The 27,712-nt window shown below is 43.2% G+C and overlaps 2 protein-coding genes across 3 annotated transcripts in view; one reads left to right on the top strand and one right to left on the bottom strand.

The window, feature by feature from the left end:
* Positions 1–439: 439 nt before the first annotated feature.
* Positions 440–8,777, top strand: pax9 (paired box 9). Its single transcript, XM_019277837.2, has 4 exons — positions 440–967; positions 1,569–2,183; positions 4,146–4,285; positions 7,918–8,777. The coding sequence occupies exons 1-4, from the start codon at positions 964–966 to the stop codon at positions 8,170–8,172; spliced, it is 1,014 nt and encodes a 337-aa protein (XP_019133382.1). The 5' UTR covers positions 440–963; the 3' UTR covers positions 8,173–8,777.
* Positions 8,778–13,493: 4,716 nt separating this feature from the next.
* slc25a21 (solute carrier family 25 member 21) overlaps positions 13,494–27,712 on the bottom strand; it is a 96,682-nt gene continuing 82,463 nt past the window's right edge. For both annotated transcript variants that reach the window (XM_010744638.3, XM_027274746.1), the window contains 7 exons: positions 21,713–21,779; positions 20,924–20,983; positions 17,164–17,271; positions 16,904–17,068; positions 15,130–15,311; positions 14,062–14,114; positions 13,494–13,575 (listed from right to left, as the gene is read on the bottom strand). In XM_010744638.3, coding sequence (XP_010742940.1) covers positions 13,514–13,575; positions 14,062–14,114; positions 15,130–15,311; positions 16,904–17,068; positions 17,164–17,271; positions 20,924–20,983; positions 21,713–21,779 — 697 coding nt within the window. In that variant the 3' untranslated portion in view covers positions 13,494–13,513. The remainder of the gene's footprint in view (positions 13,576–14,061; positions 14,115–15,129; positions 15,312–16,903; positions 17,069–17,163; positions 17,272–20,923; positions 20,984–21,712; positions 21,780–27,712) is intronic.

Raw genomic sequence — 27,712 nt, 5'->3', positions numbered from 1 at the left:
CGTGAAGGGATTTGTTTTTTTTTTTGGAGTCCATGTTTGGTGCGTAAAGCAGAGTAAAAACATGGATGACTAAGGAGGTGAAAATATATATATATATTTTTAAAAAGTGTGATAATCCTCACGCGCACTGAGACACAATTTACAAACATCACTCAGCCATTTGCATTACTCAAAAACCAATCATTCATTTCCTCCCATTTCCCTAATGATGCCATTTAAAAGGTTGGAGATGAAGGCTGCTGCAGTGGAGTGTGAAGCCACACAGACTCAGGTTTTCCACCTGAGCACAAACCTCAACTCTGGTTTTTATTGTTGTTGTTGCTTGAACGTTTAAATATTTGTTATAATTAACTAAAATAAAATATTAAATGGATAAAATTCAGGGATGTTAATAATAAATAAAAATGTATGAAATGATTTACTTCAGGTGATTGTTTGGGAACTTTTTTACGCATCTTTTTTTATCTGATCTGATCCAAAAATATCTCGATGCAGCATCATCCTCACACTATCTGTCTCAATAACAGAACATATTCATGGTGGCACATCCCCAGCTTCGCTTTCAGATGGGAGAGAGCAGGACGAGGAAGAGGATTGTGGGGGGTGAGGAGGTGGAGGAGAGGAGAGGAGAGGAGGGAGATCGCTGCGGACTTGTCATGTCAAACTTTTTTGGACCAATAGCAACACGGCTAGGCAACGATCTCCAAAGTCTATTGGAGAGTGGAGCCAATCGGCGCGTCGGAAGCGTTGGAAGTCCAGCCTCCTGATTTCAACAGATTGAAATGTAAGCCTGTCTCCGGCGCCGTCAGGAAACAGATCGAGAATTTTGTCCCTCTTGTTCCTTATCGCACAAGAAGATTTTCTTGGACGCGGTTTTGGACAGTGGACACGCTGGACGCGGAGCAGGACCCACGTAGGAGGCACGAACCGGACACCGTATTCTTCATTTGCGGCTTTAACACGATGGGTGAGTTGTTCAATGTTGGATCGAGGTCTATTCTTTTTTTTTTCTTCTTTTCTTTTTTTCTTCCTCTTGTCAGGGGGGATGCAGCGAGAGGTCCAAACGTCAAAGGTAGGGGAGACAAACAGCGACGTGTTGTCTGTGCGTGATGTTTCTGAAGAATAATAAAAAAAAGCAGCGCGCGGAGTTATTCCATGTGTCAGTTGCGCGTGAGTTTTGGCACTGAGCGCTGGAGATCCGCGTGAAGTTTAGCCTGCTATCACTCAGCTGTTGGTTCATACTTCTCAGCCAAACACTGTTCAGAGCTTTAGGTCGTAAACTGCTATTTTAGTGCGCACACTTGAAGCGCAGTGATGGTTTTAAACCACGTGGGAGACTTTTGGTTCTGCAGTGACAAAAACTTTGCAATAAGTGGATCCATAACACACTTTAACTTCTGATCTTTCCCATATTTCACTGTGCACATTTACGCATTTGGCACGTAGTATCAGGCGTAATGTGTGTGCGTGGTTTAACCCGGGTTGACGCTCTGTGATGGGCCTTGGTTTGATTACCTAACCGCTGTCTCACTGTTCTGCCGTTTTTGTGTGTTTGTTTTTGACACCAGAGCCAGCCTTCGGTGAGGTGAACCAACTCGGCGGTGTTTTCGTGAACGGCAGGCCGCTCCCCAACGCCATCCGGCTCCGGATAGTTGAGCTGGCCCAACTCGGGATTCGACCCTGTGACATCAGCAGGCAGCTGCGCGTCTCTCACGGCTGCGTGAGCAAGATCCTGGCCCGCTACAACGAGACCGGCTCCATCCTCCCGGGGGCTATCGGAGGCAGCAAGCCGAGGGTCACCACACCCACCGTGGTCAAACACATACGGACATACAAGCAGAGAGACCCGGGGATTTTTGCCTGGGAGATCCGGGACAGGCTACTCGCCGACGGGGTTTGTGACAAATTCAATCTGCCCTCCGTCAGCTCCATCAGTCGGATCCTGCGCAACAAGATCGGGAATCTGTCCCAGCAGAGCCAGTATGAGTCGGGCAAGCAGGCGCCTCACCCACCGCCACAACCATCGTTACCCTACAACCACTTATACTCATACCCGACGTCCAAAGTGCCCACTCCCCCTGGCATGCCCACCCTTCCCGGACACATGGCCATGCACAGGATATGGCCTTCCTCGCACTCTGTAACAGATATTCTGGGGATACGGTCTATTACAGAGCAACAAAGTAAGCATGGCTGCATGGAGGGCGGTAGCATTTGTTTATTGCACAACTTTTGAAGGGTTTTTCTTTTTTATTTGCGCGCAAGAGTGCGAATGTGTGTGTGTGTGTGTTTGACAGAGAAAGTGGATTTTATTCTCCACTTTGAGTTACTCTAATTGTTTTTTACAGGCCTAAGAACGTAACGATGGGGACGTTATAAGCTCACAGGCCTCTGTGCAGAGAGAGAGAGAGCGAGAGAGAGAGAGCTTAAATGCCATTTGACCTGCCTGCTGATATTGATTTGAAAAGGGAAGGCAGGTTAGTTCAGAAACAGATGGTCCGGCTTGCAGTAATAATTAAGAGGCGGATGTGGAATATTAGAGGGACAGCAGAGGGGAAAAAAGGCGGTGAGATGAAGTGCATCAAAATGAGGTGTGCTGAATGTTTGCCATGACTCTGAGGCCAGACATTTTGTGCAGGATTTTAAACTGTGATTCAGACTTTTAAAAAATAAACCCAACAACACAAGAAGCAGCTCACATTAAGATGTGTTCCTGCTGCATGCCTTGTGTTTGTCCTATATATATATATTTATTTATGTGTGTGTATCACATGCAGGTAGGGCCCAGATAAAGCTTGGCTCGGACTCGAGCGAGGCCACAACTGTTTTGGAAACAGTGAAACAGGATCCGGCATAAATCAGTGTTAATGGTCGGCTCGGTGTTGTGAAAGGGATTTTCTCAGAGCTTGTTTTCTAGTGGCAGGAGGGGAAGTGCTGTCAGTCCAATGCGAGGCTGCTGTCAGGATTCATGGCTGCCATGCAGAAACACGCCCCGGCCTCCTCTCTCTCTGTGTCTCCTCTCCCCTCTCTGTCTCCACTTTCCCACCGCCGTGCGTAAAACAAAAAAAACCCAAAAACGATTTAAAGCGCAGAAAAAGCGAAAATCACAGATATGTTTTGAAGGGCTGCCTTTACAAACAATTCGGAAATTATTAGCAGATGTTTGTGGCAGAACATTTGCTGAGGTGAGAGCTCAGTTTGCACCAAAGTGCTTATTTAAATATATATTTTTACATTTGGAGTTTATGGGAAAAATGGCAGGTAATTATTAAAAATCAGGATTTTAATTTGCATAAAATGATTTCGCTTTAATTTAGCGCGCAAGCGGGCACACACACACTCTCTCATACACACACACACACACGCCGGCTTGAATGTAGGCCTACAGGGCTGCAGGATTTAAACATATACAAAAGGAGAACTTTAAATTTAAAAAAAGTTCTTTATCGAGTTAAACCGTCGGTGGGCTCTGGCTCTACGCTTCCGTGTAAACGTTGGGAGCTGGGTATAATGTAATATCCATCAGTCACAAAAGGAGGGAGACGGTGAGAGTAAATCTAATTTGTCCCCCGACAGGAAGACGTTTTGCTGGGTTAAAACGTCTCTTGACCCACCAGAGCGTCGCCCCTCTCTCCCCCTCTCTCTCTCTCTGTATCTACTGTTGCACATCTCCAAACACGAGCCTCAATCTGATCTACAAATACACGGGTTGTTTTCTTTTTCTTTGCAGTGTTCAAAGTTTTTTAATCGGGAGAAAAATAGTTCCTTGATGAACGCTTAAAGAAAAGAAAAAAAACCCGTCCAAATTTATGTTTTATTTATTTTCAGAGGAGAGAACTGAGACAAAAAAAAACTGTCCCAGGATCAGATTGTGCACGTTTTTGTTTGAGATACTTAACCTTTATATTTTTTGTTTTGACTCAGCAACAATAGAAACGTTTTAGAAAAACGTTCCGCGCACGGAAGCTCGTTGATCTATGAGCTATAACCTGTGCGTAAAAATGATAAATAATGGAGCTTTAAGTGCAACAACAAAAAAAAAGAGCTGAGGATTTATTGAAGCGGGCCTGTGCGTGTCTTTTCCCATAATCTTAAAATCTCCTCTCTGACTTTCCTCTCTTCTCTTCTCTCTTTTGCCCCCCCAGTTAGTGACAGTCCATCCTTTTCCAGCGCCAAACTAGAAGAATGGAGCGCTATAAACAGGACTAATTTCCCACCAGCAAGCTCTCCACTAGTCAATGGCGTGGATAAACCGCATTTAGAACCTGAAGCAAAATACACACAGGTAAAAAATATATATAAATAAATAATGGAACACCTCTCATTTCTCTGTGAGATAAAATGCAACATTAGTGTGAAAGAGTCTCTCCAAACTTCTGTCAATCAGACTTTTACTCCAGTATTATTTTATAATATTTGAATAATCATGTGGCTTGGACATTTCCCTTTCACAGCATTAATGCGCTCCATCTGTTGGCTAGTTGGTAATGGTGCTTTTTTTTTTATTTTTTAATAATATCTTATTATTTTTTTTATTCTGGTTTTATAAGGTGCACTTCCTGTAGGCCCTGCTGCATGGTCAGTGTTTTTATGAATCATCAGAGTGTGAATGATTTAAGAATCACGAGGTCAAAGAGTTTTGGATAGCCTGGTTATTCTCTTGATTCCTGTTTTCCTGCATTGGTATGTCGAGCTTTAGAAATCCACTGTAGCGTGTTTAACACTCAGAAAACTGGCTGCAGCCATAAAAATATGCTCATGTATATATGTGGAGTCTGTTTTCGGTTTCCTGGTGAATGATTCTAGCTCGGGCCTATATAGAGGTTTAATGGCTTTGTTTAATGCTCTAGTCCATGCAGGGTTTGAGCTCAGACACTGAGCTTTCAGATTTTGTCTTATTCATGTTTACTGCGTAAAAACCAGAGCAGCTCACAGGCTGATGTTTTATCTACTGTCGTGCAACTTTCGGCACATTAATTCGGCTTTTGTCAAAGAGACGTATCCAAAGTAAGTCAGGGTTTAGATGGATGCGTTAATGGGCGCTGAATTTCATACAAATATTTCACATTTTCCTCATTTTAAAGTCGCTTTACGCACAACTGGCACCAAATGAATTAAAAATATGTAATATACGATGGCTCTTAAATCAATTTAAATTTTAATATTTTTCTGCTTTGTCCAAAACCTATTTTAATAAATGTTTATAACATTTTCCAGGTGTTTGTTTGCGATGGATTATGGTGATGCGTGCGCGCATGCGTGCTTCTTTTATCATATTAGTCACAAACCGAAACAAAAACAAATTTCTCGACGCGTATTTTATTTTATTTTTATTTTTTTTGGCATTTTTCACGCGTATTTACGCAGAAATCAGCGCCGGCGCAGTGACATGAAGACACATTCAGTGTCTGTCTGAGCGCTTAGACACACACACACACACACACACACACACACACACACACACACACACACACACACACACACAGAGACAGACACACACACACACACACACGTGAGCCATTAAAATGTAGAAAATAACTCCATAAATTACAGTTTATTGCATGAAAAACAAAGAATGGTGAAGCGCCGCAGTGTTCCACCAAACGATGCAGGATTAACCGTGCCTTTGTCACTCAGACTTGACTGCAGCAGTCTGCTGATGTTAAATAGATCTGTGTTTGTTTGTGAGACGCAGTAAAAAAAAGAAAAAGACGCACATGTCACGCAGAGGATTGTGTGGAAACGACTCCAAGACCCCGAAGACTTCAAACCACACAGTCCATCTTCCTTCATGTTTTCTTACAAGCTAAAGGCCTTATTTTGTTTTTTGTTTTTTTAAATATATCCTCCACGTTTGACTGTCAGTGCGAAGTTAACTCAGATGAAGACTTCTCCAAAGGTCTAATTTTAGTCAAATATGAGTCGTTTGTGTACAAAGTCAGAGGCTGCGGTCTGTAACATGTGGCCTTATAGGCGCTGTTATAAGAGGGCAGATGCACCCAAGGGACTCCCAGGATTTTCACTGGAGGAGGAGGAAGAAGAAGAGGAAGAGGAGGAAGGAGAAGAAGAAGCATCATTAAAAGTAGATTTAAGTCTTGAGCTCAGTGCGCGCGACGGTTCGGGAGCGGATTGCGTTGACGTGCGTGAAAGTAAAAACGCATTTTAAGTTAAAATATAATATTCCGTGAACGTTTCTCCGCCGTTAGATTAATGTTCCTTTAAATATTTGGCGCGTTTCAAATGATTTATTTGAAATATAAACAAAAGGGATCCGAGCGTGACCAAGTGAATCCGTTTGACTTGTAATTATTTGGATGAATGACATCAATGATTTAAAAAAAAATTATTATTAATTTTTCCAGGTTTAGAAAACTTGATAATAAAAAACAAAACAAATTATGATTAAAAATAGAAGTTTGTCCCTTCAAAACAAAAGCAGAGAAAATAAACTTTAAAACTAAAAACATTCACATTTTGTCATGTACACTCAGATTTAAAATATAAAACATAAATTCTAACATGTACATTTATATATACAGGATTGTTTTATAGTTAGTTGGATGATGGGTGGTGGAGCAGGGGTGGACAAAATAACAGATACACCTAAAGCAAATGATGCAATCTGATAGGAGAACACACTCCTTGGATTTTGTTGACTTTGTGTCAGGAGTGTTGATGCAGCTCTGTGCTTGTGTGTTCTCGCAGCCGATTGCATTATACCCCGAAAGAGGTTTCTCATTATTGTGTATATGTGCTGTATTTATGTGTGCAGCATGCACTGTGTACACGTGTGTGTGGTAGTCGTTAGTGCAGGATGTGTGTAATCTTTGGGAAAAATGTTTGGTTGATTTAAATGAGAAAACATCATTTTAAGAAGCAGCTCTGAGGCCTGCGTGCGTACTTGTGACATTTGCTTCAAGTGTGTGAACAGAGTGAAGACACGCAGACACCCACAAACACAGACAAACACCCACAGTCACCCAACAGACACCCACAAAGTGTGTGTGTGTGTGTGTACACAGGGTTATGTTTTATAAATCACCACAAAACGTCAGTTTGCAGTGTAATTTTTCATATCTGCTTTTGAAAGAAATTGCCAGTGACTCTGCCGGTCAATGAGAAAAAGAAGTCAAAGCAACTGAAATTTTTTAAAAAGAAATAATTCTCAGTAGTCGCAGACCACCCAGGAACAGAAATTCGGCCTCCCTGTTGAAATGCTTTGGTGAATTCCTCAAGTTAAGTCCTGTCGCCACGCCAGAAAAAAGCAAAGCCCATTCATGCTTCGAACCCTATATGCACGCCTCATTCTCTATCATATTTCCCCTCTTCCTGCCCTTTCACTCTCAATCTCTCATGACATCTGTTTTGTGGCGCCCCCCCCCCTAACAACCACCCAACCAACCCTGTCTCCCATCGTCTGACGTGGTATATCAACGCCGCGGCGGAGAAACGTCCACTTCAGGGTAGAAAACAAGTCACGGGCTTTGACATAGACGGGCAATCATGCATGCATGGTTTTAATACACGTTTAATATGTTCCAGGGGCATGAGAGCGCATAATTGATCATCCATACTTTCTTTAAAATTGGGAGAATGGGTTTTTTTTTATGTGGTGGCTGTGAAGTTAGAATTTAAGTTTCTGCTGTTTATAACTCAACCAGCATCACTTTTCCTTTCACTTTCTTTCTTTCTCTGCAGCCTGCCTCAGATTTTTTCCATTAGAGCTCAGCTGCTTGTGCGTGTCTACCTGGGTCGGGGGTCACGTCACCAAATAATGTAGCTAAAAATGAGAGACTCGCTTCTCAATCTGTCTGTCTGTCTGTCTGTCTGTCTGTCGTGCGACTAAATTCAATAACATTTCTGTGATCTTTACACTTTCTAACATCCTCTTTTTCTCCCGTCTCTTTTGTTCCCCAGACGCCGAATGGATTGCCCACAGTGAACAGCTATGTCACAGCGCCCAGCATCCCTCCCTACCACCCTCCCACCCAAGTGTCACCCTACATGGGGTACAGCGCCACCACCTCGGCCTATGTGACCGGACCCACGTGGCAGCCGGCCAGTGGCAGTGCTCTATCTCCCCACAGCTGTGACATTGCCACCCCTCTGGCCTTCAAGAGCATGACAGCCAGCCGCGACGCCATCCACCCGGTCACCGCCTCGGCGCTGTGAAGTCAGCTCCACGAGACTGAGTCGGGGTGGGGAGTGGGAGGGTGTGTGTGTGTGTGGGGGGAAAGAGACAGTGAGGACAGGAGACACCAAGTCTGTCCCCTGTGGCTTCGTTTCATTCCCACTGCCTCCTTTTTCTATGAAGGACTCGGCCCGCAGGACCAATATTCGTGCCCCCTCTCTCCACCTCCCAGCTCCTCACGCAGTCGCACCAAAGACACGCGAGGAATAAACTGTCCATTTTTTTTATTTTTTTTTACTACTACAAACTCTCGTTGTCTGAAAGAACTTGCAGGATAGGTGTACTGAAGGACTGATGTTATGACTGCTACTCCATCCATCAACACAATTCCTCTCAGATTCTTTTACTGCACACTTCTGCAAATGTCTTTGGGCAAAAAAAAAAAAACGGGGTAACGTAAAACTTCACGAATAAGCAATCACAGAAGAGGGAAAACAACTTTGCATTAGTGTTTCAGGGTTCTTATTAATTTGCTCTTTTTTTATATGTTTGTATGCTTTTATTTTGTGTTGTTCATGTTTTGATAAAAGCAACTGTCTTTATGGAGCGTTGTTTTCCCCACTTCTCTAACAAAAAACAAAACAAAAAACAAACCAAAAAAAAACAAAGTAGCCTACCCGAGAGCTCCACAGAGAAGTTTATTTATTAGATTTAAGGTACGTTGAATGAAGTGCAATTAGCCTTACACACAGCATGGGAATCTCCAGGCGTGTTTAGACAAAATTGGCATTGGTCTTATGTTGCAGTCTAGAACATTAACAATTGACAAATGTTGCACAATGAAATTGAATGTATCTCATTAAATTGTTTGGCTGTTATTGGAGTTTTCCGATTGTTTTGGGGGGGGCGGAATCATCAGCAGTTTTTATTCTGAGAATAATATAAAAATTTTTATCTTCCCTCTCTTGTAATGCAGCTATGTTTAAATTCAAGGTATTGTCGTTTGTTTTACATGAGCAGGAAACTGCTTTCCATAAAAAAAAAAAGAAAAAAAAAGAAAACGTGTGCGTGCTCACACAAGGCCTGTATTTTCTATTAGCGAGCGTCACGGCTCACTGGGAAAGTTCATCAGAAATGCTTTGAGCACGCACACGTGTTTGTCACCACGTAAAGCAATTCTTTTTAAATCTTCTGGCCATTAAAAATAACCTCACCTCATTACACTTCAGACAGCCTTTTATAGATTCATAAACATTAATATTCGCTCAAAGACAGGGGGAATACACGGGTTAAAGAAATTAAATTAGATTTAGATATTAGTTGTTTGGATATAAAATGACATTTTGCACAATTTTCTCATATTTTATGTAAAATGAAGTATTTTTTTAATGTCAGTGCTTATTCTTATATTTCATAGGCGAGTTATATGACTCCCACTGTACTACATGTAAATAATAGTGGAGGTCTAACATCATGGATTATAATTTCCAACACATTTAAACTCTTATAAGTCATAAAGATTTTTTTTTTTCCAGTTGGCTCTAAGTGTGTGTACGACACAGTAAATTAGAGCATCACTGTAGCGTTAAAATTTGAGATGTGTGTGCCGGAGGAGGGTGGTGGTGGAGGTGGAGGGGACTCCCAGACTCCCGGGGTGAGGTGGTGAGGTGGAGTCCATGCACACTGAGAGACAGAGAGCCACAAATAGGCTTATTGGCCTGCGGTCTCCAAGGTCATCAGACATCTGACCCAAACTCGAACCTTCAGCAGCCACAAAAAGGGCCAAATAGGGCTTGTCAGGGCCAACTCAACATGTTCATTACAAAAGAAAAACGCACAGCCCGCTTGACAAATGACATGTTTGCAAGATGATGCAAAAATACTTTTCAGGGGGGGAAAATAGTAGCGTAATAAATTCTGAGTGTGTCTGGCAAGTCCCGTCTAGCCCTACAGTGGAAACCAAAGGATTTAAGCAAACTGGGCTCCGGCGTGGACTTTCTAGATTAATAACTCTGATTTTTTTTAAAAATGCCTCACCTGCTCTTTTACATAGCATTACCTGCAGCAGAGTGGTTCAGAGGGAGGAGGGTTAGGCTTGATTATGGCCCCATGTTTCCATTCCTCCTGTGTTACAGCATAAACAGTCCCTCCGTGTGACAGTGTCAACAGTCCTCCTCATGCAGGGGCTGATTTGACTTGGAAAGCACTCTTCCCCGCATCCAGTGGTCACGGACCGTTGCTCAGGGATCGTAGTGTTTCTTTGACCGTACGTGAACCACATCACAGGGACGTGATGATCATACACTTGCTGTACCAGCCAGCCCTCACGGCTCCCCTGCTTTTTTGTTTCGCCTGCACCATCCATCACGTACAGTAAATGACGGTGAACTCTGCGAGTATGCATGAAAAAGTCGTTACATGCTGTTTTTTTTTTTTACCTCAGCCTACAAACAACAAGACCAAACAACTTTTCCTTTCAACTATAGCTACATGAACGCAGCGCAGTCTTGTTAGTCTCCTCTGACTCATGCAAGAAAATTAAAATGTGGTCGTCTTAATTGACACCAGTATTTAAAAAATAGGAACAGTGTGTTTTCTAGACAGGAGGAATAGCTTCTCGAAAGTCTAATAATCCACGCTCTTGTAGTCTAATGTTGGTCAGCTTTATGAAGGCGAGGGTCTGAAAGGCATAGCTTTTAAAAATAGGGGCAGACACGTGTTTATAATTAATGATGTTGAGTCTGACTTCAGTGTCATATGGTTATCTTTACTTCTCCACATGCAATCAGAAACAAGACAGCCATTTGCAGAGTAACACAGAGCAGAGTACGCAACACCGGGGGTGAATACAGTACTTCATGCGTGTTCCTGCTCAACGAACATTTTTTAAAAGGAGGCTGACAACAGCCAGAGTGTTTTCTTAACGCCCTTAAAACAGCAACACTGAGCAGACAGGTGAGTAAAACCTCTTTAAAAAAAAAAAAAGAAGAAGAAGAAAAATCAAGCGTGCACAGAAAATCACAACACGTCTGGTTCCGTGTCTTCGGTATGCACGCTCGTGCTTCCCGTGTTCGGACAGACTTTTTTCCCCTATTCATTTTCATCTATTTTAGTCATTAACCGTGTAGGCTGCATTGGGACAGACAGGTAAAGCCATGTCCTAATTGCAGGCTTGTCAAAGTGGAGCCACTGGAATTGAAATGTTACAGGTGAGGAGGATGAGGAGAAAGAGAAAGAGAGGGAGGGGGGGCTTTGCCGCTGAAGATTTATGGACGATGTGGTGTGTTGGGGAATTCAGGTGAAGGGTGGCTCTGTTGCTTAGCTACCACCAATACACGGCGCACATGTTACAAGCTGTCAAACCTGAAACAAACATATGCATTCAGCACTCCATTACAGAAAGGGACAGGTTAAGCGCTTACAATTCCATCAGTCTGCAAGCCACAGTTGTTAGTCCATCACCACAGGGGCCCCCTGGGGGCGAAAAAAACCGGGAGCCGTTCCATTCTGGCACAGAGAGCAACTCCCACATTAATGACGAATGTCAAATGCCAACGTGGCTTGGTATAAGCTAATACCAGATGAGGTTAAGATGAGTATCTCAGAGAGCAGCCACTACCCCTAAGGCTGTGTAACAGGTGTGTGTGTGTGTTTGCATGTGTGCATATTTGTGTAAGAGATAGACTGGCAGAGGGAGAGAATGTGTGTGGTAACCACCACCACCATTTGCATTTCTTGAGCTTGTTGTTTTAGCTTGCACTCTACGCTCAGGCGCTGACTTCCCCCTCCACCTCCATCTCCTCCACCACCTCCTCCTCCTCCCCCGTCCTGCCACCGAGAGAGAGAGAGAAAAGACTGACGATCGGTTGGCTAATGCACTGTTCTACGGCTGACAGGTTCTCAAACAACAAAGTGCCCTGACGGAGGGAAGATGAGGAGAAGGGGGAAGAAGTGGTAAACGCAGGGAAGATGATACGCTTATATCAACGCCAAACTGAAGCCCTTCCAGGGAAGCAAACATGCAACAACACAAACTTACAGTTACAGGACACACAAGTGCGTAAACCCAACACCAACAACACTCACACACACTAACAGAGTGAAGAACCAAGTGAGGAGTTTAATTTTAGCCCTTTTTATTCGTTACCAACACATGAGTGACTTTCTACAAATGCTAGTGTTTAAAATTTTTTTGATAAAAAAAGTCAAATTCACACAATTATTTGAACAATAAAAGCTTGAAACATGAACATTTTTTTTTATCATAGTCCAATTTAAAAAGAAGGTACATAAAAATAAGTCATGCAAAAAAGTTTTTAAAAAGTATCAGAGTGTAAGAATTTCGTATACACAATAACAGGCTCTATTGCGGATGGTTTATTTGAGATATACAGGAAGGCGCAGGACTATCGGTGAGATCACGGTATATGTTTGCGATCATATATACGAAGCACATTACAAACAGGTATAGATTTGTGCGTATGGACACATGTGCATTACTCCCACTTCACAGGCAGCTCGAGCAGTTTATATAAAGATACGAGTGATGTCTGATCGAGTCGAGTCGGTTTAGACTCATCTGAACTCGGCGTGTGTTTGTTCGGTCATGTAACATGGACCGTGCGAGCCTGAGCGCTCCGTAGCGGGGTGCAGATTGTCACGTAAACATGGCTTCACTCCATTCTCTGTGGTTTGTTTCATTTCAAACTCTAAAGCCGCTGAAAACATTAAAGTATTCGCTACTACTAAACGAGCTACAAAATTCTTTATTATTATTCTCTCTCTGTGTTTAAATTGGCTTCATCGCAGGTGGTAGTTTGCTCAGATTTGATTGACATAAAGAAAACAACCCCTGCAACTGTCATCAGATTCGGATTCATGTTAAACTCTGATTGTTGCACAGGAGGTACGTCCACCAACTGAGTGACGCCCACTTTAAACCAGTGACAAGAGTGTAAGGGGGAAAAAAAAAGAAGCACAAAATACATAAATCTCATGTTAAATGAGTAAAACCGTTCTAAATTTGGCAGAAAATATTGTTTTCCTGTAGGACTCCATTGTTCGAAGTAAGAAGCTGATTGAGAAAATCGGTTTTCAGGGCCTTTAAAAAAAAATAAAGAAAAAATCTACTGATCCACTTAAAAACCTGTTTTCTATTAGAGATGTATTTGTCAATTCTCAAATGCTGCAGCTGGTTTTAATTCCCGACAAACTAACGTAGATGAAGCTGTAGTTTTCCCAGCAGAGAGCTGCGTCCTGACATATGTTGTAGTGCAGATTGAGCAGTGTGTTGTGTACTCCAGGTAAAAAAACAAAAAATCTAGTCTGATCCGTGAGGCACTTGTGGGTTTCCCTTCTTTGATTTTTTTGTTTTTTTTTGTGTTACCAGTTTTTCTGCAGCCATCCAGACACATATTCATAGACCAGCAGCATCACTGCTCCACCTGTAAGCCAACAGAAGAGACAGCCACGGTCAAGGAACTTTCCCACAGGGCGAACGAGTCGATTTTAGCGTCATGTAGTCTTTACTGGGGAAACACAGGTAGGTGTGTGCGTGTTTGACATTAAATTGTTAGGCAAATAAGGAAAGAGCAGTGGAGTAAACAGTAACTCTATCACACAATGACTCCCATCCAAACACTGTATAAGAAAAAAAAAAAACACACAATGTAAATGTATTTGACGGTGTTGTTATGGCACAAAACAGGGAAGTAGCGCTTGTTCCCCTCTTATTTCGTTGGAAACACTCAAGAGAAGTTCAATTTAGTGCAAAATACATCAAGGAAGCTCCGTCTAGATTAATAATTTGAGAATTTCATGCGAAAAAATCCTAACAAAACTATATTCAGCTCAAACTGGATCTTTTTCATGTGTTGTTGCAGGTATTTTGTGATCACGAGGACAGTTTTTAATATCAGCGTTATTGTTACCTGGTCCGAGCCTCATTATCTTGGGCACCAACCCCTTGTACAGTGCCAAGTACCTACAGGAAAAAAAATGGATGTTAATAATGTACAAATACAAAACATCATCGCTAAAAATCAAGTCAAAGTTTCAGTTGTTGTCCACGTAAGCCTTTATGTACTTTATGTGTACTTGCCTTGTCTGTCTGTCTGTCTGTCGGCCTGCCTGTCTCTCACCCCGTCAGGTACATAGTTGGGGTCTAACGGCCAGCGGAGGCGAGGACCTGCCCCCTTAATGCATTCAAGGTGATCGGTGGCTGCCTGCCTCCGCCTCGTGCTCCCTGTCCCGCTCCCTGCCCCCGCCACTGATGGCGTTAATAAGGCTCGACCCACTTCCTCCCTGGCCCTCTGTCTGATTAGATTGACCCGTGGAGCGCCGCGCGGCTCGTTAGGGTCTGCTTAACGACGTCTCCCATAGGGACCACTAATTAGCTGGGACTGTGTTGTGTTAGAGCAGGGGGACTAGATGTGGCGGAGGGGGCACCTCTCCACGCACCCCTGCGACGACAGCGGTTTTCAGAGCCGGTCCTGCAGCAGCCCTCGAGGCTCCTGTGTCCACTAACTACAAACATCTCGCTGGCCCTTGTCTCGTGGAGCTGCATGGGGGAAAGTGGAAAGCCTGGGGCAATTGCTAACATAACATACATCTTTCCTTGAAGCTTCCATTTAGAGCTGTCATTCTCTGAGGCTTGAAAATATGTTAACATTTACTGTACAACTGACAGACTGCAGAAATGTATGATCACACACGAGGGGAATACAGCCCAGAATGTAACGTCACTGTTTAGTTTCCATTCATCAGATCGCAGTTTCGCATCAAGCTGTTCATGCACTTCCCTCGTAGTTAGTCTAAGAAACTCGCGCCGCACAATCAAACCCTGCTAACTTATAGGTGCAGCTTGGTATGATTGTCTTTTCTGACAGCCAGCCAGCTTGGCAGATACCCAACTATCAAGTACTTTGAAGGCAGACAAAGTGCCTCATTAATTCTTGGATGCGCCGATGACAGCATTTCAAATTTTCTTTTGTTCGTACCCCTCCTCCCGGTACACCAGCCCCATGGTCTGGAAGCAGGTGCGGTACTTGATCTCTCCGGGCACGGGCTGGGGGCCTTGGATGCGGCTCTTGGCCACGTCGAAGGGAATGTTCACGCAGGAGGAGATGGTCCCGGACGTGAGGCCGATGGCGAACTTCCTCAGGAACTCCAGGGTAGGGTCCTGGAAAAGAAGAAACGGTGCTTCGCATTTTAGTGGAAAACATTTCTAGGGTGGGCGCCAGGTTTTTAAATACCGATGGGACAAAACATAAATACTACAGCTACGGAGAGAAAGTTGTGTTGACAAAATAAATGTGGAGACTTTGTGTACATGTGAACAAAAGTGAAAGAGAGCATGAGGGGGCTTGTGCATATGATTGCAAAGCTGGCATGAAAGCCCTGATCATTTTATGGTAGCGGGGGGCAGATTAGTGCTTCCTGACTGTGGTGCAGCGTTCTGATTGGCTGAACAGAAGCACATGTTCTTTGGGGGAGCCAAGACAGAGGATTTATAAACAGGGTGCATGCAGGCAGACTGGGGAGGCATATGGGGACAATTTGGGTAATTGGGCTGTGACTCGGCACAGGGGTATTACTGTACCAAAGAAGCCCAGACTCAGAGAGCTCTGACAGCTAATTGGCCGGGATATTTTTACAAATGACAGCAGCCTCGCTGGTCCAGGCCTTTCTCAAGCGGCTGGACACCCTGAGAGCCGAGGTAAATCAACAGCTAATCCCACTTCTTCTGTTTTTTTCAAGTGGGATGTGGGGAAGGGGGTAACATACCCGCGGTCTAAGTACACCCATCAACCCACTTCCTAACAGCCTTAAGCAAACATCTCCTCACACATTCGCTTGTGAGTGATGGCAGCGTGCTATCTGCCGCCTCCTCTGCGGTATGAAAATGTCGATAGGAGAGAAGCCCGAGCTCCTGCCAGCCCAATTTGACTACGGACATGTCTGAGTTGCAAGCTCGTCGCTCATGTTGCTGACAAAAAAAAACAAAAAGGGGCTTGGAGAAACGCCACCAACAGCTCAGCCCTGTAAGCTGTCGGAGCCCACAATATTTATCCTTTTCTGCCTCAACAATAGCCGTCGTTAGCCTCTCACAAACAAGATCATTCCATCAATGTGCATTCCTAAAAAGCGACGGCCACAATCTGAGAAGAGAGCTATTTGGGTCATCCAGCCACATAATTATCATTCACAGAGGATGACCAGTTGGTTTCTCCGTACACCATGCGTCACTGGAAAAATGTTGAAAATATAGCAGAGCTCGGGCTCCCACTGTAACCTTCTGTTGAAAATAGTATCGTTGTCTGCTTCCAATTAGTTCATTGGAGTTAATCTAATGCTCCCAGTTTGTACATGTGGAACTGGCGTATGGTAACGTTTCCATTAAACAAAATTAACTTTTGTTTGGGCCATCAGGCCCTGCCGGATGTGTAATCTGAAACTTTGAGGATGTTATGAGGAGCAAACAGACGAGGTATTAGCGGGGCTGATCTTACAAGCTCCTCTCTGATTTTTGCTTCCTCCCTTTCCATGGGCAGGCGGGCTAACTAATCATACTGTCAAACACTTGCAATTCCCCACTGGTGAGGTGGCCCGGGACACGTGCGTATCATATAGCCTGAAGGCAGCAAAAGAAATTAGGCGTAGTCATGGTTGCAAACACCGGCCACTTGGCTTGGGCTTGCATTTGTCGTCAGAAACACCAAAAACAGAAGTGAAGGGTCGAAGTGCGATCATAGATTTTGATTGGCACATTACCGGGTTGCTGGGAATAGCATCCTTGACGTTGAAATAGAAGCCAAAGTAGATCATGTTGAAGACTCCATGGCGTCCCAGTGTTGACGTTAATCCCTTATTCAGGCCCTTCAGTCCGAATCCGTCTGAGTTCATAATGCGTCTCGCTTGAGCGAAAGAGGAGGGTTGCTGTATTGGAGAGAGGGAGACATGTCAAATACTGACTGGAGAAAAAAAAGTGCCAACATTTTTACGAGTCAAGACAGTATTTTATTTTTATCAACCTCTTTGAAGGAATCTCTGTTGGCCTGCAGACTGACTTTCACCACTTCGAATGGATTGACAACGACAGCCTCAGTCAAGCCCGAGCCGAGCCCGGCTACACAGAATATCTGGATGGGGAGAGAGGGGGGGGGGCAGAGATGGACATGATTTAAGGAGAGAGAGAATGTGGAGATATTTGGGTAGAGACAGAGCAGAGCAAACAAAACCAACGCAGACAATGAGTGAGTTTGTCAAGAGGTTAACGCTGAATCATAGCTTCGTTTTCAAGGAAACTCGTTCTGCGAGTCTTTTTTGTCACGTCTGTCGAAGGCACACACACACAAATGTTTGCTATCGTTTTGCAAAATGTTACACGACAGAGGAGCTGTTTGAGATTTTATTTTAATTCAGCTAAGTCAAAAAATCTGACTGAAACTCATGTGTACGCCGCCGTCTACATGTAATTGTGTGTGTGTGTGTGCGTGCTCATGGAGGAGCGTAATGGGAACATGTCAAGATCGTGTCTATAGCTCATTACTCTTCCTGCCTCTTTATCCTGCTGTCAGAGCCCCGGGACCCATCCTCTCAGACATGCCTCACGATGTTTACACAGCCAGCCAGCCACGGTTTAATTCCTTATTTGTATTATTACTGTGTGTGTCCTCATTAATCAGCATGAAGGCATTCAGCTGTGCCACGCTGAATGGGGGGAGAGAGGGAGAGAGCCATTCAGAATCTGTAATTCGCTCGCACTAATGATCTGATGTGATTACAGTACTTGATACGTGAGGGCCTCTGGGGGGGGGAAACGGAGCTGGAGGCACTTGAGGAAGAGGACGATGAAGAGATAGAGGAGGAGGCGGAGGGAGGAGGAGAAGCATGATGGATGAGACAGGTAAACATTTCTTCACCGAAAAGGCTGTGAAAACAAGACGGGGATATGCGTCGTGCCGGGGCGGCCTCCGCGCTGGGTTACAGGTAAGCCATCCATCACGCCTGACACTTGGCTGCCACCTGAATAGGTGGTGTGTGGTGGCCGCGCCCCTGCAACGCAAATCTGTCTTGCTTAAAAGTCTGACTCCGTATAACAGAAACCAGATTAGTCGACAAGGATGAAACCACTTGTATATTCATGGCCTGTGGTGTAACCCGTCTCCAGACTTAAAAACCGCCAAACAAACACACGGTGGAGTCTGTTTATTAGAACCGCGTTATGTTTGCCATTATTTTTGACTCCGGTCCAGCAACACTGGCATTTAAAACCGATACATAACAATAACTTTGAGGTTTACAATAAGCGACAAATTTCCACTTTAAGAGGGTGTTCACATCTTTATTGATATAGGAGTCACACCTCATTGCTGTGCTGCCACAAGGAACAGGACTGTAGTGTTTACACAGTTCATCTGATGTGGATGATAGCGTAACTGTGAATGAGTCGGCTGGTTTTGGAATCGGGCCCAATGTCTGATGGATCGCTTGTTGTTTGCAGTTTGAGAGGCGTCACAACACCTCACCTGAATGATCAACAATGCCGTGTTATGACTGCTGACAAAAAGTTAATTCACAGTCGAAATTGGTCAAAGCAAAGCCGGCTTCCCGCAGAGTTCAGGACAGGGTCACCTCGTTTGAATAAACAAAACCTGAACCTTACGTCCAAGCGCGAGCGTGAAGGTCGCAGGTTGTGGCCATGCAGAAAGAGCGTAGCTCGAGACGACACCGTGTACAGGCTTAATAAAAGCAGCGTCTGCCCAGGTTTAATCCTCCGGCCTGTAAAAACTATATTTGTACGAGCTTGTAATGTTTTAAGATGATTACATTTGAATGTCCTACTTGGTTTCTGCCCATTCTAATCACAATATATTTTTATCACACTTGGAGCCACTAAACTCTTAACAATACAACGTCTCTGCAATAAAAAAATGGCTTCTGATACGCTGCCAGCTGCACTGGCTTTACACAAAGTGGTAGAAACCAAACTGCTGTAATAAAGTTTGTGTAGTGAAGGTTCAGACGGGAACATGAGGTCATCGGTACCAGTGGGATCAGCTGATGATCAGCTGACAACACAACACAACACAGCACAACACAACACAACACAACACAACAGAGCAGACTTTAAACGCCGTGTTTCATGTGTTTAATTTACGTCAAAGTAAGAAAAGCTGATATAAAATCACATTTACATTTGTAATTATGCAAATTATTACAACTACTATCTTACATCATAATCCTACTCATCAGTATGTCGAGTTGGTTTTAAAGGTATAGTTAATTTTTCATTAAACTGCACAATGCGAGCTCCAGTTGTTAATTTCGGATGGTTCACAGACTGCTGACCGTCGACACCGACCACCCACTTCATTAGTTCTACTTTATGTTCATCACTGGGGTCATATGTGGTGTTGTTGTTGCACAGGAGCGCATTTTAAATGTATTTTCGATCATGTTATGCTGATGATATTCAACTGTATGTGTCTGAAAATCTTTTTGTTTTGACGAGTTGTCTGTCTGCCATTAAGGAGCGGAAGGCAAACAACTTTTTACAGTTAAAACACAGAATAAACTCATCGCTGCATCTAAAATCACTCACCTGCTCTTGTTTCTTCCACCTGAGGAACATTTGCAAACTTAGAACGGTCACATCGTAACCCGCCTAGATTATTGTAACTGTCTCTTTCACCTGGCTCAGGAAAGCCCCTCTGTCTCCAACTGAGTCACAACGCTGCAGCGGGACAACGCTCACTTTTTTCCCCTCCATTGGATTCAAATCAAGTTCAGGACTCGTTCTTCTTGTTTTCACATATAGAGCTCTGCATACATCTCTGATATGCTCCATCTTACATCATAAGTGGGTCACTTAGATCTTCTGACCAGGGCTTACTGGTTGCCGCTCGTATAGGACCAAAAAGGTGATTGTGCCTTTGAAAGTCTATTTATTCAGACTCTATAATGCTGTATATGGTCTTCATGTTCTGTTATCGCTCATGCTTTATTGTTTTTATTTTATTTTTAGTGCTCTTGTGAAGCACTTGTCGTGTGAAGAGTGCTATACTAAACAAACCTATTATTATATTATTGCCCTTGCGTGTATGTAAATATCAGGAACACCTTTCAATAATAATGCAGTCCAATTTAACGCCACTGCCAACTACGCCCTCAACAGCAAACAGAATAATTACATGAATACCTCTCTGACAGAGTTGTTGTGTTGGATCACATTGCAAGTGTAGCTGAAGAAGTTGCCGGTCGGTGTATGATACACTTGACATTAGAAAGTGTTTTCATGTGTGCTTAACGGCTGACAAAAGTATTGTTCCAGGTTCTCTTCACTTAATCCCACTTTCTCCTGTCTAAAGTGAGCTGACAGTGACAATTTAGTTTTTGCGAACTCTGAGATAAAACCGAGCGACTACTGATAGCAGAGGCTCTGCTTTTTTTCGTCATGCGACTACAAAAGTGCTAACACTAACCCTGGCGGCCTGAGACACAACGTTAAACGTTTAATAAATCCTAAATTTACTCAAGCAGGGTGTCAATTTGTACACGAAACAGTCATCAAACTCGCACATTCGCAGCTCTGCACTGACAGGAAAATGAATGTTAATTTGGCTGGGAAAATTATTCTTGGCATTTGTCTTTGTTTTACCAGCGTTTAACTGGTAAATTCAATCACTGATTTCTGACACTGGGTGTAACACTCATACCTGGGTGCTGTGTGTGTTTGTTTATGTAAAAGGTGAGACAGTGTTTTCAGGTGTTTATGTGTGTGAGACTCACCATACCGGGAGACAAAGGGGTCAGATTCAGCAGCTTCTTGTACTGCTCGAAGGTGAAAAACTGCAGGGGCAAGATCAGGATAAACCAGCTGTCAGAAAGCCACAGAGTATTTATAAACCGACATCTCTTCACACATTCACACCCACTTTTAAAAACACTACCAAGGAAAGAGGAACTCGGGGGAATATTGTTTCAACTCAACTCGTACATGGCGACAAATTCCGCGGAAGGCCCACTCTCAAAAAAAAAAGGAGACTCGTCCACTGATTTGTTTATCGGAGCAAAGGGCAAAATGCCAACAGAGGCATTTTAATCGCTTTAATTTGCTTTAATTCTTTGTTCCAGACATTTCTCACCATCAGCCAGCTTTGTTCGCTGTGTGAGCGATTACCCCATCTTCTCAGTGTGAGTGCTTATTTTTAAAGTTCACACATCCTCGGTCTCCAGCATCTCATTACAGGGCAGCTCCATGCCAGGCATCAGGCCCCCTCTGTGCCCCCACCACCGCCGCCACCGCCGCCCCCCATCACCCCATTACACGTTAGTGCGAAGCGAGTCATGCTAAGCCTTCCTACAAACACATATCAAAAGATGGGGCTCAGTGGAAGGCTTGCTGTAAACGCTTGTAAGTCAATATTTGGTACAGCAGCAGAACAAATAGGAGCGGCTAAGCCACCGTGGAGGGCGACATGCGTTCAATCATTCAAACATGTGTTACCATGTTAGAGTGTTTTCACACGGCAGTTCACGGAGAAGCTTTGCACTTTCTTATTAAAACACTTCTCTCACCTTGACCGCCCTCTTTGGCGTCTCTGCCAGGATGGGAGGCAGGATTCCCTTGTAGAAACCCAAGACTCTGCGGAGAGAGGAAATAAAATTTAACAGCTCGTCTCATAACTTTGACTCATCAAGTTCCAGCGATTCGTCGAGATATCGTTGATGAGTCCTGCGTAAAGTTAAAATGCCAAATGTTAACTCGTCATAACCTCCCAGATAAAAAGGTTTGCTGCTTTATTTTTGTCACGGGCGACAGTGAAGTGGAAATTTGGTCAATTTATTTTAATATATGTCACTTTTCTGACTCTTTATTGACTTTACAGTTATGTAAGAGAATGTACAGCAGATTAATCAGATATTACATTTTTAATTTGCCTTGAAATAGTCATACAACCACACCAGGTGCATGTTTTTTTTTTTTTTTTAAAGATTATTTTTTGGGGCTTTTTATGGCTTTATTGATAGTACAGCTGAAGATAGACAGGAAGCAGGGGGCAGAGAGAGGGGGAGTGACACGCAGTAAATTAGCCGTCCGATGCGGGATTCGACTGGGGCCAGCTGCAGCGAGGACTATAGCCTCCACACACAGGGCGGCCGCTTAACCCACTATGCTACCGACCGCCCCACCGGTGCATGTTTTATCTCATTTTCTACAAATCATGTACAATATTTTTCAGATTACAGTTAACCAGTTTGAAACCATGCTAGTGTTTGTTTGTGTTTTAGAAATCTCACTATATATTTTGTAATTCAAAGACAGTCACTAGTCATCGTCATCATTAGCAGACTCTTAAAACCGACTTGAGTCATGGAGTCATTTGTATTTATTAATTTGTTATCTCTCCAGGTCAATCTGTACTTAGACTTAATTACCAGGCAATAACACCTGCTATAGTCGAACATTAAAAAGGGTCAGATCATCAGAATTATATATATATATTATTATTAAAATCCTGGTTTCTCTAAGGTTATAATGTTTGTTCTGTTGAACTCTATTACATAATACTTTACAGGTGTTTCTAATATTTTATCAGTGAGTGTCAGCATTAGTTAAATGGACCTGATGCAACCGAGAGTAGTTTAGGCATCATATAAAAAGTAACGCAGACTTGATTTTCTTGATTTCCTGCTGTGTGTAAGTGAATTAAAGCAAATCTTTAAGAATCTGTCGTAGAGTATGTTTCTGAAAATGGTCACCATGAATGTGTAAAGCGGTACACCGGCTGCTGAGGCGGAGATATCCTGAGTAGAGCCTACATCTCCCATAATGCAGTCTTTTTAGGTCCTTCGTCCAACCTGACCTCCAGTGTCGTCTAACTCCACACCTTCAGTTTGTGATTCAGGCTCACGGTTATAAAATATTCCTCCAAACCCAAGCTGATAATCTGAATGACGTGATGGGACATTTTCTGCGGCGTTACTCCTCAAGGAGTTTAAATCTGTATCTTTCTCAAAGACGTGTGTTTACTACAGGAACATCTGACAGCACTGAATATAGCCTGCATGGCTAATACACCAAGCTCACCCAAACGGAAACAGAAAGTACATTTGGTACCGTTTGGAAACGTCGCTACAAAGATATATTCTGAAACCACAAACCCTGGAATCTGTGGCGGAAATGGTTTGAGAGTTTATTTCAGCGTTACACTGCTGAAGCTTCAAAAGACGGTAAGTGTATAATTTCAGTCAATTTGGTAGTTTGCCGAGTCCTGTTTATTAGAACCGCGTTATGTTTGCCATATTTTTGACTCCGGTCCAGCAACACTGGCATTTAAAACCGATACATAACAATAACTGGAGGTTTACAAAAGCGACAAATTTCCACTTAAGAGGGGGTCACATCTTTATGGATATAGGAGTCACACCCATTGCTGTGCTGCCACAAGGAACAGGACTGCAGTGTTACACAGTTTCCTGATGTGGAGTGATAGCGTAACTGTGAATGAGTCGGCTGGTTTGGAATCGGGCCCAATGTCTGATGGATCGCTTGTTGTTTGCAGTTTGAGAGGCGTCACAACACCTCACCTGAATGATCAACAATGCCGTGTTATGACGCTGACAAAAGTTAATTCACAGTCGAAATTGGTCAAAGCAAAAGCCGCGTCCCCGCAGAGTTCAGGACAGGGTCACCTCGTTTGAATAAACAAAACCTGAACCTTAGTCCAACGCGAGCGTGAAGGTCGCAGGTTGTGGCCATGCAGAAAGAGCGTAGCTCGAGACGACACCGTGTACAGGCTTAATAAAAACAGCGCCTGCCCAGGTTAATCCTCCGGCCTGTAAAAACTATATTTGTACGAGCTTGTAATGTTTAAGATGATACATTGAATGTCCTACTTGGTTTTTCTGCCCATTCTAATCACATATATTTTTATCACACTTGGAGCCACTAAACTCTTAAACAATACAACGTCTCTGCAATAAAAAAATGGCTTCTGATACGCTGCCAGCTGCACTGGCTTTACACAAAGTGGTAGAAACCAAACTGCTGTAATAAAGTTTGTGTAGTGAAGGTTCAGACGGGAACATGAGGTCATCGGTACCAGTGGGATCAGCTGATGATCAGCTGATCTCCCCTACACAACACAACCGAGCAGACTTTAAACGCCGTGTTTTCTGTGTTTATTACGTCAAAGTAAGAAAAGCGTGATATAAAATCACATTTACTTGTAATTAGGCAAATTATTACAACTACTATCTTACACATAATCCTACTCATCAGTATGTCGAGTTGGTTGACAGGTATGGTTAATTTTCATTAAACTGCACAATGCGAGCTCCAGTTGTTAATTTCGGATGGTTCACAGACGCTGACCATCTACACCGACCACCCACTTCATTAGTTCTACTTTATGTTCATCACTGGGGTCATAGGTGGTGTTGTTGTTTGCACAGAGCGCATTTTTAAATGTATTTTTCGATCATGTTATGCTGATGAATATTCAACTGTATGGTCTGAAAATCTTTTGTTTTGATGATTTTGTCCTGTCTGCCATTAAGGAGGGATGGCAAACAACTTTTTACAGTTAAACACAGAATAAACTCATCGCTGCATCTAAAATCACTCACCTCCTCTTGTTTCTTCCACCTGAGGAACATTTGCAAACTTAGAACGGTCAATCATAAACCCGCCTGATGATTGTAACTGTCTCTTCACTGCCCAGGAAAGCCCCTCTGTCTCCAACGGATTCCCAACGCTGCAGCGAGACAACTCTCACTTTTTCCCCTCCATTGTTCAAATCAAGTTCAGGACTGTTCTCTTGTTTTCACATATAGAGCTCTGCATACATCTCTGATATGCTCCACCTTTACATCATAAGTGGGTCACTTAGATCTTCTGACCAGGTTAGGTTGCCCCTGTATAGGACCAAAAAGGGTGATTGTGCCTTTGAAAAGCTATTTATTCAGACTTCTGACTCTATGATTGTATATGGTCTTCATGTTCTGTTATCGCTCATGCTTTATTGTTTTTTTATTTTATTTAGTGCTCTTGTGGAAGCACTTGTCGTTGAAGAGTGCTATACTAAACAAACCTTTATTATATTATTGCCCTTGCGTGTATGTAAATATCAGGAACACCTTTCAATAATAATGCAGTCCAATTTAACGCCACTGCCAACTACGCCTCAACAGCAAACAGAATAATTACATGAATACCTCTCTGACAGAGTTGTTGTGTTGGATCACATTGCAGGTGTAGCTGAGAAGTTGCCGGTCGGTGTATGATACACTCGACATTATAAATGTTTTTCAGTGTGCTTAACGGCTGACAAAAGTATTGTTCCTTCACTTAATCCCACTTTCTCCTGTCTAAAGTGAGATGACAGTGACAATTTGGAGTTAGAGAGATAAAACCGAGCGACTCTGATAGCGAGCTCTGTTTTTTTTCGTCATGCGACTACAAAAGTGCTAACACAACCCTGGCGGCCTGAGACACAACGTTAAACGTTAATAAATCCTAATTTACTCAAGCAGGGTGTCAATTTGTACACGAAACGTCATCAAACTCGCACATCGCAGCTCTGCACTGACAGGAAAATGAATGTTAATTTGGCTGGGAAAATTATTCTTGGCATTTGTCTTTGTTTTACCAGCTTAACTGGTAATTAATCACTGATTTCTGACACTGGGTGTAACACTCATACCTGGGTGCTGTGTGTGTTTGTTTATGTAAAAGGTGAGACAGTGTTTTCAGGTGTTTATGTGTGTGAGACTCACCATACCGGGAGACAAAGGGGTCAGATTCAGCAGCTTCTGTATGCTCGAAGGTGAAAAACTGCAGGGGCAAGATCAGGAAAACCAGCTGTCAGAAAGCCACAGAGTATTTATAAACCGACATCTCTTCACACATTCACACCCACTTTTAAAAACACACCAAGGAAAGAGGAACCGGGGAATATTGTTTCAACTCAACTCGTACATGGCGACAAATTCCGCGGAAGGCCCACTCTCAAAAAAAAAAAGGAGACTCGTCCACGGATTTGTTTATCGGAGCAAAGGGCAAAATGCCAACAGAGGCATTTTAATCGCTTTAATTTGCTTTAATTCTTTGTTCCAGACATTTCTCACCATCAGCCAGCTTTGTTCGCTGTGTGAGCGATACCCCATCTTCTCAGTGTGAGTGCTATTTTTAAAGTTCACACATCCTCGGTCTCCAGCCTCATTACAGGGCAGCTCCATGCCAGGCATCAGGCCCTCTGTGCCCCCACCACCGCCGCCGCCGCCCCCCATCACCCCATTACACGTTAGTGCGAAGCGAGTCATGCTAAGCCTCCTACAAACACATATCAAAAGATGGGGCTCAGTGGAAGGCTTGCTGTAAACGCTTGTAAGTCAATATTTGGTACAGCAGCAGAACAAATAGGAGCGGCTAAGCCACCGGGAGGGCGACATGCGTTCAATCATTCAAACATGTGTTACCATGTTAGAGTGTTTTCACACGGCAGTTCACGGAGAAGCTTTGCACTTTCTTAAAAACACTCTCTCACCTTGACCGCCCTCTTTGGCGTCTCTGCAGGATGGGAGGCAGGATTCCCTTGTAGAAACCCAAGACTCTGCGGAGAGAGGAAATAAAATTTAACAGCTCGTCTCATAACTTTGACTCATCAAGTTCCAGCGATTCGTCGAGATATCTTTTGATGAGTCCTGCTTAAAGTTAAAATGCCAAATGTTAACTCGTCATAACCTCCCAGTTAAAAAGGTTTGCTGCTTTATTTTTGTCACGGGCGACAGTGAAGTGGAAATTGGTCATTTTATTTTAATATATGTCACTTTTCTGACTCTTTATTGACTTACAGTTATGTAAGAGATGTAACAGCAGATTAATCAGATATTACATTTTTAATTTGCCTTGAAACAGTCATACAACCACACCAGGTGCATGTTTTTTTTTTTTTTTTTTTAAGATTATTTTTTTGGGCTTTATGGCTTTATTGATAGTACAGCTGAAGAGACAGGAAGCAGGGGGCAGAGAGAGGGGGAGTGACACGCAGTAAATTAGCCGTCCGATGCGGGATTCGACTGGGGTCAGCTGCAGCGAGGACTATAGCCTCCACACACGGGCGGCCGCTTAACCCACTATGCTACCGACCGCCCCACCGGTGCATGTTTTATCTCATTTTCTACAAATCATGTACAATATTCTTACATAATGTAACCGTTTTAAACCATGCTAGTGTTTGTTTTGTGTTTTAGAAATCTCACTATATATTTTGTAATTCAAAGACAGTCCTAGTCATCGTCATCATTAGCAAACTCTTAAACCGACTTGAGTCATTTGTATTTATTCATTTGTTATCTCCAGGTCAATCTGTACTTAGACTTAATTACCACGGCAATAACACCTGCTATAGTCGAACATTAAAAGGGTCAGATCATCAGAATTATATATATATATTATTAAAATCCTGGTTCTCTAAGGTTATAATTGTTTGTTGAACTCTATTGCATAATACTTGACAGGTGTTTCTAATATTTTGTCAGTGAGCGTCAGCATTAGTTAAATGGACCGGAGCA

This window comes from Larimichthys crocea, chromosome XXIV, assembly GCF_000972845.2.
Source record: "Larimichthys crocea isolate SSNF chromosome XXIV, L_crocea_2.0, whole genome shotgun sequence".
Classification (NCBI taxonomy): Eukaryota; Metazoa; Chordata; class Actinopteri; family Sciaenidae; genus Larimichthys; species Larimichthys crocea.
The sequence above is the reverse complement of the archived record's forward strand: the minus strand, read 5'-3'. Positions and strand labels throughout refer to the sequence as shown.

Bases quoted from the DNA above. Each gene is read 5' to 3' on its own strand.
- pax9 (XM_019277837.2), top strand. The intron at 2,184-4,145 runs GTAAGCATGGCT...TTGCCCCCCCAG, and splicing joins GTCTATTACAGAGCAACAAA to TTAGTGACAGTCCATCCTTT. The intron at 4,286-7,917 runs GTAAAAAATATA...TTTGTTCCCCAG, and splicing joins CTGAAGCAAAATACACACAG to ACGCCGAATGGATTGCCCAC.